Source organism: Sinocyclocheilus rhinocerous, unplaced genomic scaffold (assembly GCF_001515625.1).
Source record: "Sinocyclocheilus rhinocerous isolate Xijiao unplaced genomic scaffold, SAMN03320098_v1.1 scaffold2386, whole genome shotgun sequence".
Lineage (NCBI taxonomy): Eukaryota > Metazoa > Chordata > Actinopteri > Cypriniformes > Cyprinidae > Sinocyclocheilus > Sinocyclocheilus rhinocerous.
Window position 1 is genome coordinate 403,904 of NW_015623807.1, and position 9,706 is coordinate 413,609.

The 9,706-nt window shown below is 37.8% G+C and overlaps 2 protein-coding genes across 5 annotated transcripts in view; both read left to right on the forward strand.

The window, feature by feature from the left end:
• The window catches only part of LOC107737170 (talin-1-like), an 86,611-nt gene extending 82,567 nt beyond the window's left edge, over nucleotides 1-4,044 (forward strand). Inside the window, exons 54-55 of the mRNA XM_016548612.1 lie at nucleotides 2,519-2,644; nucleotides 2,993-4,044. Coding sequence (XP_016404098.1) covers nucleotides 2,519-2,644; nucleotides 2,993-3,127 — 261 coding nt within the window. The 3' untranslated portion in view covers nucleotides 3,128-4,044. The remainder of the gene's footprint in view (nucleotides 1-2,518; nucleotides 2,645-2,992) is intronic.
• A 1,481-nt stretch (nucleotides 4,045-5,525) lies between these two features.
• The window catches only part of LOC107737084 (tropomyosin beta chain), a 21,492-nt gene continuing 17,311 nt past the window's right edge, over nucleotides 5,526-9,706 (forward strand). For 2 of the 4 annotated variants that reach the window (XM_016548520.1, XM_016548512.1), the window contains exons 1-2: nucleotides 5,526-5,779; nucleotides 7,610-7,735. In XM_016548520.1, coding sequence (XP_016404006.1) covers nucleotides 5,666-5,779; nucleotides 7,610-7,735 — 240 coding nt within the window. In that variant the 5' untranslated portion in view covers nucleotides 5,526-5,665. The remainder of the gene's footprint in view (nucleotides 5,780-7,609; nucleotides 7,736-9,706) is intronic. The other 2 variants (XM_016548504.1, XM_016548496.1) reach the window with 1 other exon arrangement.

Below are 9,706 nucleotides of genomic sequence, written 5' to 3' on the forward strand. Positions count from 1 at the left end.
ATATATATATATATATATATATATAATAAAATTTCTGTCCCCCTCACTTCTGAAATGGCTACGCCCCTGATAGCAACCATTCCTTTGCTACCGCCCACATTACTCTGACCAGTCATAACTTAGTGCTGACTTCAACCAATCACATTTTGTTTTACAATCAGGGCAGCAGATGACAGTATTTTGACTGATATAGTCAGTGGCACTCTCAGATCATCAGAATGGTGTTGCTCATCCGCTTTTATTTACAGAATTGCACCCGCTCTACATTCTGTGACTGTCTGCCTTTCTCTGTAAAATAAATGGTCATAAATGGTCACAAGCGTGCCGCAAAAGTGAAGCCAAAGTGTCTGGCTGCAGTATAGGTCATAAACCCCGCCCTCTCCATGTAATGTAATGGGACCTGAGACAAACCAAACAATCAAATTACACTTCAAATATTTTTTTTCCAAAGAGATTTTCTGTCATTTTAGGTAGTTCTTAGCATGCTGATGTATGTTCAAGTGTTCATTTTTCTAATAAGTTTGCTTTTAATTAGTTATTTGATGCTATAAAAACGGGGTGTGGTGTCATGATTGTGAGCTTGCGATTGGGTCTGCGGGAGTTTGGGCGGGACTTTGATACCGTGGCTCCACCTCACGATCACTACTGCGCAGACTCGGGCTCCAAATGACGTCATTTTCGCAAGATGACAGCGGCCATACTGTGAATGCTTTGGCTTCACTTTTCTATAGTGGAAGGAAGTGGAGATGCGTCGTCCATCTTTTTTTTTTACAGTCGATGGATGGTCTGTTTTTCAGGATATAGCTGGTCTGTTTGTTTGTTTGTTTTTTACCGGCGATATACTTCCCTCCCCGCTGCACTATCCCACTTCTGCTGTTATCAGTCTGCCCATGAGAAAAGTCTTCTCATCTGCACAAAATAAGATGTAGCACCAGGAGTACTTGGTTACAAGACATGAACAGAATCCAAATAGTTTCAATAGAACTTTGCACAGTAATGTAAAATGTCTTCTGTGGCAGCAGTGCAGAATCTCTTGGCTAAGCTAGTTTGTGTATAAAGTGCGGGCCAGTCCTTCCTCTTACAGAAATAAATCAGCTGACTCCTGACACTCAACCTTAAATCACACCTTCAGCCGTATACAATGCCTCAAAAGGCATCAAAAAGACAAAAAAAAAATATCCCTGGAACGTTTGCCAAAGGAGCGCCGGAGATGTGTTTGGTTCAGGCTGCACTCTCCACAGCTGCATTTCCTTATAAAGCCATCCCCAGAGTCCAGACACATGCAGAGCCTTCCTACAAACTTCAGATCAGGCAGATTTGACTTTAAACCCCTGCTTGTTAAAAGCTACTTCATTGGGTTCACACATAGCTGTCACGATTCATCTTTTGATAACGTGAATGTTGTTTATAAGTATTTGCGTCTGTTTTTAATAAGACTTATTCATAATAAATTGGCAGTTATAATCAAGGACAGTCCAGTGTTTCCACAGGTTTGCCTTAACTTGTAGTTGTACTTGTAGCCACAGAGTAAAAGTTGTACTTCTAGCTGTAAATTAGTATTTATATTTGTAGTGTACTTGTAGCCACAAATTATAGTTGTACACATAGTTGTAATTCTAGCCACAAAATGTAAGTATTGTAGTTGTATTTGTAATGTACTCACATTAAAGTACCTGTAGCCACAAATGAAAGAAGTTGTATTTGTAAGGTACTTGTAGCCACAAATTAAAGTAATTTTGTGGCTACAAGTACACTACAAATACAACTACCTTAAGTTTGTGGCTACAAGTACCTAACAAATACAACTAAAGTAGTTGTATTTGTAGTGTACTTGTAACCACACATTAAAGTAGTTATAACCACACATTAAAGTAGATGTATTTGTAAGGTACTTGTAGCCACAAATTAAAATAGTTGTATTTATAGTGTACTTGTAGCCATAATTTAAAGTTTTTCCTAAAGTACTATAGTTGTACTTCTAGCCACAAATCAAAATTTCCACAGGGTTGCCATGCGAGAATACAGTCCAGAACACCAATACATGAACAATAAAAGAATGATGCAGTTGTGACTAGAGATAGATAACAATTGCTAAATGTCAGTCTAGTATTAGGCTTGTATTTAAGTATTGCTGATTCTTGCAAACGTAGTTCATATGAGGCAAACTTTGTTGCAGCTCATATTGTCAGAAAGGTTTTCCAGAAAGCCTCTTTTTAGTTTGGGGATACCAAGAGCAGCACACATTTATATTTATTCATTTGGTAGATGCTTTTAGCCAACGTAATATTCTGGCTGTAGTTTTCTCAGTATATGTGCTCTCTAGGAATCAAGCCCTGTGACCTTGGCATTACTGTGGTATCTGTATTTCAGAGTGAGTGTGATGAAGTGAATCTTGAAGAGATTCAATGTCTTAACCTTCTTAAAGCTGAGAATTTGTACTTGTGAGCAGAATGTGTTTTATTGGTTTTGTTGAATGCTGTGTAAAGTACTCTGACATGGCTGTTTTTTTTTTCGTTAGGCCGCAGGTAATGCTGTCAAGAGGGCATCGGATAACCTGGTGAAGGCGGCACAGAAGGCTGCATTTGAGGCTCACGATGATCAGGCTGTGATGGTGAAGAGCAAGATGGTGGGCGGTATCGCTCAGGTAAAGAGAATATCACTTACAAGTCAAATTCTAGCACATTTAGATACATATTAACTGTGTTTTATTAGAGTATTTCCAGCACAACGACTGACATTTTTCATGTTGTGAATAAAAGCATGCAGTACGTTACAGTGTCAGTTTCATATTGCTGCATGTCAAGTTTGTTTTTACTTGGCCTGCCATAGTTGATTAACACATGCAATGTTATTTAAATGTTATTAGTGTTAATGACTATAAACAACCAATACATTTTTAACACATTTATTCAATTTGACATTGTAACCGCTCTGTTTTGTGGGATTTCTAAAAACATTGTGGATTTTCATCTGGATGTGTGTGTGCCGTCAGATCATCGCTGCTCAGGAGGAGATGCTCAGGAAGGAGAGAGAGCTGGAGGATGCCAGGAAGAAGCTGGCCATGATCCGACAGCAACAGTACAAGTTCCTGCCGTCAGAGCTCAGAGAGGATGGACAGGATCAGTGAGCCGCATCAGAGACTAATCAGTGACATTGAGTTTGAGAAAAGTAATTAATGATATGCAATGAGTAAAAAGTGAACTATGTATCAGGATGTCTATTTTAAGTGTTTTGTTTATTTCTGTCACTTTTTTGAGAATTGCCATGCCAGCTTTATTGTTTTGTTGTATTTGGATAATATGCCGCATATACAAGTCATTTTTAATTTCTTCTAATAGATCTATAATATTTGTTTCAGTACTAGATAGATTAGATGAGCAGTGCGTGTTTTGAAAGTTTGTGATCATGGCAGGGGCCAAACAGTGTTTGTAAGCTTTTCAAGACAAGATTTGGACTTTCTCAATTTGTCTTCTGTTCTTCTGACAGTCGACAGTTTTTTTTTTTCCTCTTTTTCTTATTTTTTGTGGCAATTTGGACCAGCGGTGCAATGATTAACTTTGCGTTGGAACAATAAAAAGAGAAAACGTATCATTTTCTAAATAAAAGAATAATAAAGCTTTGAAATGTTACAAACAGTATCTCTGGGTAATGTTTTTGCAGTGTCACAGTTTGCATTTGTGACAACTTGGTTTACAGGCATTTCTATCAAAAGTATATCTTTTATAAAGCATAAAAGCCATATTTTCATTTTTGTTTTTATAATGTTTTTTTGTTCTTTTCTTGCAGTTTACTGTTGTAATTTACTGATGTAAGTCCCATTTAGATGTGGACAGACAATATTAGATTAAAAAAAGATTTGTAACAGAAGAATTGGTTCATTAAAATGATTGTGTTAGTTATTATAAAGAACTGTTTTAAATAAATTATAAAGACTGTTATTAATATATCAAATACATAAACAGTTTAATTTTTCACCATTACTGCCTTTCCTGTTGCATTCAGTATGTTCTGAATCTTGCCTGCCTTTATATTTTATAATTGTGTATTTATCTGTTAACAGTTTCTCACTTAAAATAAGCAAATGCACTTAGCAAATGTGTTTAACTAAAAACTCATAAATTCATTGTTTTGCAAATATTTCCTATTGCATTTGTGTGTGTTTTTTTGTTTACTTGCATAGACCAATAACATAACATAATTACTGAGTCATTAATGAACATTATATCATACTTAAAATATAAGTACTTCTTGTGCATTCAAATATCAAAGTGAATAATTATTTGCTTGGCTAAAGAGATTTGTATCTAATCTAGACTTACACTGAGAGTATATCTGAGTTGTGAACATTACCAGGAACGCTATTCCAAAGTTTAGAAACTATATACAAAACAGCTCTACCTCCTTCCATGGTGCTATTATAAAATGTAACTGATGAGATTAGAATTTTGATAAGAACTGCTGCGCTGGAACCACATGCAGCTTGTTTATGGAGGCTGTGGAATATACAGCCTGCACAGTACATTACAAAAAATCTAGTCTTCAGGTGATAACACATGAACTAGCTTCTATCGGGGACATGTTCCGTAACTTAAGAAATATTTCAGTAGAAGAATGCTTTCTATAAAATTGGAAAAGCAGATTTCAGTAAATAAATTGTTGCCAAGCATGACACACACAACTGTAGAAGATGATGATAGCATTATGCTTAAAGCTTCAAAAGTTTTTGGTGATTAATTATTCCTCATTTTGACAGAATTTAGTAGATGAAAATTACTGGACATCCATTCTTAAAAGTCATTAAAATTAATCTGAACAAATTTGAAAAATTTTGAAATTTTATCTGAAGGATACTGCATGTAAAGCTAACTGTCATCAGCATAAAAATGAAAGCCTTGTTTCATGATAATATTACCTAAGGGGAGCATGTACAATGAATACAAGAGGACCTAAGACTGAGCCTTGTGGTACTTCGTATACTTAACTTGTGTTAGGTTTGACAATTACTCCGTTCTCATTTGCCTAGACACTGAAATCCATTATTGTTCTTTGTAAAACTGCAAACCCAAATTCAGCACTTTATGCCATGTGTTCATAAAGAAAGTACTAGCATTCAAAACCCATCACAATGTCAAAACAACCCACCATTGAACACAGCAGGCAAATTATATGACAAAAATCAGTGGAAAGAGGAAATCATTGTCTAGGCAGTGGTGGTTTTTGAGAACATTACCTTTAAGTCATAAGTCATGCAGCGTATCATAAGGATGCTGCTCATAAATATCATGATGAAATTTGAGTTAAAGATACTCTATAGACAGTGTTTAATGTACGATTACATCAGTAGTTGTTTTTTTTCCAGGGCACTTGAATAATCCTGACCTCATATCTTTTTAAGTATAACTGGAGAATGAGGATTCAGAGCCTCCCAAACATGGACAAAATCACAGGGTCAAATGCAGAGCCCATTCAGCAGGACGAATCAGAGCAGGGGGACGTCACTCTCCCAGAGACTTTAGAGTAGTTTCCAAAAAAGACCAGAGTTCCTCTGGAGAGGATTCCAGCCGCCTCTCTGCTGTGCACTCAGCTTTGTCCGTCTCTGCCTCCACTCTCTGAACAAGCTCTCCTCTTTCTCCTCGGCTGCTAGCAGAAACCCAGGAAATCAACCATGGAGGCCATCAAGAAGAAAATGCAGATGCTGAAGCTAGACAAGGAGAATGCCATAGATCGTGCAGAACAGTCCGAGATAGACAAGAAAGGTGCAGAGGACAAATGCAAACAGGTAAATGGAATGAGTTCGGTGAACTGAAATCCGATTATCAGACAAGACTTTTTTTCTGTAGATCCATCCATGTTTCTGTTGTTTTCCATCTGTGTCTAATTTAACTCTGTTAAACTGGGAGAAGTGGACGAGAAAAAGTATGAGGAAAATTGTCTAAGCAGTAATAAAAATATGAGATATGTACTTTAAGTAAAGCTTTTTTGGTGTCTTTTCCCTAAATACAGAGTACAGGAATTGTATCATTTGACCTTCCATGTATATGTAGTGTATATGAATCATCAGTAATCATCTGCTCAGTGTCATCAACTCCAAACACCGATGATTAATCCCAGTTTATGGTCCAGCATCTCTGATGAGTTGAACTATTTTTAGTCTTGTTCCTTAAGATCCGTCAATCAGGACTAACTGAAATGGCGATGCCAAATATAGTGGTGTAAATATGTTAGTATATTTAAGTAGGTATACTTGATTACAGCCATTTCATTAAGAGGCCCAGGCTGACAGGAACTACATTTTCCACTATTTGATTAAATGCCACACAAATAACAGCACGACCAGGCCTGTCACTTTAGATTTATTTATTGACCGTGATGAATGAATTGTTCCTGTAGATCTTTCATTGCCACTGTTTTTTACAGAATCTGTCGTCCTCAATCATTTAAAGGAAATGTCAGTTAGAAGTTCTCTATAACTATTTCACTAAAAGCCATTTTAATGAAGGCTTCTTCATCAAGAACACTGTCGTTCTTTATAATGGAAGCGCAGCTGGCTTTTCCATGAGAGCAAAAAACGTGAAACAATTTTGTCGGAGCACATGTACTAGGATATAGTTCACAAACATTATATCCATTTGATTTTGAATCGGTGACCTCAGAATATCTCATTTACTAGAACTGGATTGGTTCCTTTTACCAAGTTTATATGTGCCTGAAACTGATTTAATTTCTTGAAAGCCTGCTCTGATGGCCCAACTCCATCTATTCTTGTCCCAAGGCCTTTGTTATTGCACCCCTGTTGGTCACCACACATGCTGTCCTTGATCTTTTTTTGTCCCGCTCCACCTTCATAGAATTGTTCAACATAATAGGATCAAGGCTTTGTACCACCTGGAGCCACCGGGCTGCGTTTGACGCCGAAGCCGCGATGCTTCTCATAACTGTCCCGGCAAGGCATCCGTCATGAGTGCATTGCTTTGAAACCGTTCACTTGTTCCGTCATCCACCGTAGCTATTTTACACTTCTCAATTTATGAGCTGACCAAAGTGCAACCTGCCTATAAAGCTGGGCTCTATTTTTGCAGCCAGCATTATCTGCTCTGTGTTTCCATATGCGGAAGCCGACCGTCCCGCTGGCTCACAATAAATAGAGGCTGGTTTATGACACTAAGCCATGTGTGATGTTATGGTTAATGGGTGGTGGTTTACTTGACTCTTGTTAAAAGGGTGCGTGGGTGGGGGTGACCAGCAGCAGCTGCTGCAACTCTCCACTTTAACATAACTTTGCCGTTTATAATTGTCTCCTCATGCCCTCCCCAAACAGCCCACCTAAACAAGACGCTCAGTTATGAGCCGGGATTTACAGATCATCATAATTCATTGGTGTAGGAATGAGCTCAAGATGGGGGACACAATACTTGATAAGTAATGATCTTCCAAAATATGGAGAAACAAAAGTTTCTAAAAAATTTCTACCCTGAATTTGTCCTTCAGTCGGTCTTTCTGTAGTAGTATTCAAATCAAGCATCGAGAACCTGGTCAAATAAATGCTTTTGAATAAAACGAGTAATTTGACAGTATTTTCAGTGCTTAATGTGTGTGTTTGTGTGTGTAGCTGGAAGAGGAGCTCTTGGGCCTGCAGAAGAAGCTGAAGGGTGTGGAGGACGAGCTGGACAAATACTCCGAATCACTGAAGGACGCTCAGGAGAAACTCGAGCAGGCCGAGAAGAAGGCCACAGACGTGAGTGACACACAAATCATTAAAGATTCAACACATCTCTCATTCACTCCTTGTTTGGTATGCTATATATGCACAGTTTACACTACAGTTCAATTTTTTTAAAAGATAGAAATTAATACTTCAGCAAAGATGCATCAATTGATCATAAGTAACAGTCAAATTCATTTATAAAAGATTTCTATTTCAAATAAATGCTGTGCTTTTGAACGTTTTTACTAATCAAAGCGAATTAAATCCTAAATCCTAAAAATAGGCCAGTGTTCGAACATAAGATCTAGACATGACATGTTTAAGTCAGACAAGATGTGTTCAGGAGCTAGTCAGCATGCGTCCTCCTGTGGCTGCAGTCAGTATATGTAAAGCTAGCCGTGTGTGGTGGTGGAGAGATCAGGCCGTTAATCAAGAGAGCGGCCCGCACTGATTGGGGCCCGTCCTGTCAACAGCTGCTCTGCTGCCAAACCCACCCACAGTCTCAGATTCTCTAAACACTTCATAAACACTGTCAGCACCTCACAGCTGAGCTGACTGATGTGTGCATCTTACCACTTCACCAAAGACCCGTTTCTGCATATGGCTGCGTTTTCTGCTGGATTCTGTTGGTCTGATACCTGTCATGTTTCCATGGTTTAACACGACCTTTGACCTTTCCACACTCACACTGTCAAATCTCAATACTCTTCACTGATGACCAAAATACAAGCACGATATACTTGATCTATAATGCAATATACATTACCCAAAGTTACAAATGGTACTTCCATTGTCTTTTTAGGCAATCTTTTTTCTGGACATTTTTTGACACTGGTATTCTTCACCACAGTATCATCTGATACCTTTTCAATAAAGGTATTGAGAGCTATATTGTTAGGTCTGTAGTGTGAAATATTAGTATTTTTGCAATTCAGACCCTTTAAATAGTCTATAGACAGTTTAAATCGCTCACAAAGGTTAGACGACTCTTGGAATGACACCTCTGTTACATATTTATCAAATATGTTAATTAAAAAATATATTCAATAATATTATATAATTAAAAAATACAAATTATTATAAAAGTATCATTTCTAGGTTATTTAAAAAGTGTACATCAATGTACGAAAAATAGAAAATTTAAAAATTTACATTTGCTTAAGAACTGACAGTGGACCGAAGGAAACTGCTTTTTAATTTGTATTTGTATAGAGCTTTTCCCAATCCTCGTTGTTTCAAAGCAGCTTTACAGAAGATCAAACCAGCTTAAAGCCCCAGTGATGTGACTGGCATTGAAAGATCTCCCTAGGATCATGTGTTTGGGTAGAAAAACCCATCCTCCTCTAGCATCAAAATAAATGCACATATGCTAAATACTAACTAGATACAGGTGAAAAAGAATCTCAATTCAATCAGGAAACTTTTGCAGTTGCTTTGCTTCCAGTTCTTACGTTGAAATACTCTTTGACTGTGTGCTTCACTCACTGCGTGTTGTACTGTATTTACACCATTAATACGTGGCCAAAAAAGGGAGAAACATCAGAGGAATGCAGTCATTTGTTTACAGTGAAGTGATCTGCTCAGCGTTTCATTGAATGGATTGGTCTAAGGACAGTACACTCAGACAGGCCTGAGTAAACGTATGACTGAAACATACCGTTTTATGGTTGTTATTTCGTTTAAAATTCATTTGATTGGACACGATGAAGTAGAAAGTTTGTAAGCAATAAGACTCATCTCTGACATCAAATTTGCATGATTTGGGTACATATGATCTTGACAGATAGGTCAACAAGAATTCAATAGTCTGTGAGTACCATAGACTGTATAAAAACATGGACGTAGTGTCCGTGACGTCACCCGTAGTTTTCCGAAGAGCGTTTCTGAAGCTCAAAAGTAGGCGGAGCCGGCCGTCGCCATCTTGGCAGCGCGTCACCGCGCATCACTCCCGGATAATCGAAAATGGGCAAAGAGCCGGGAGCAGGTTGCTGAAGCCACGCC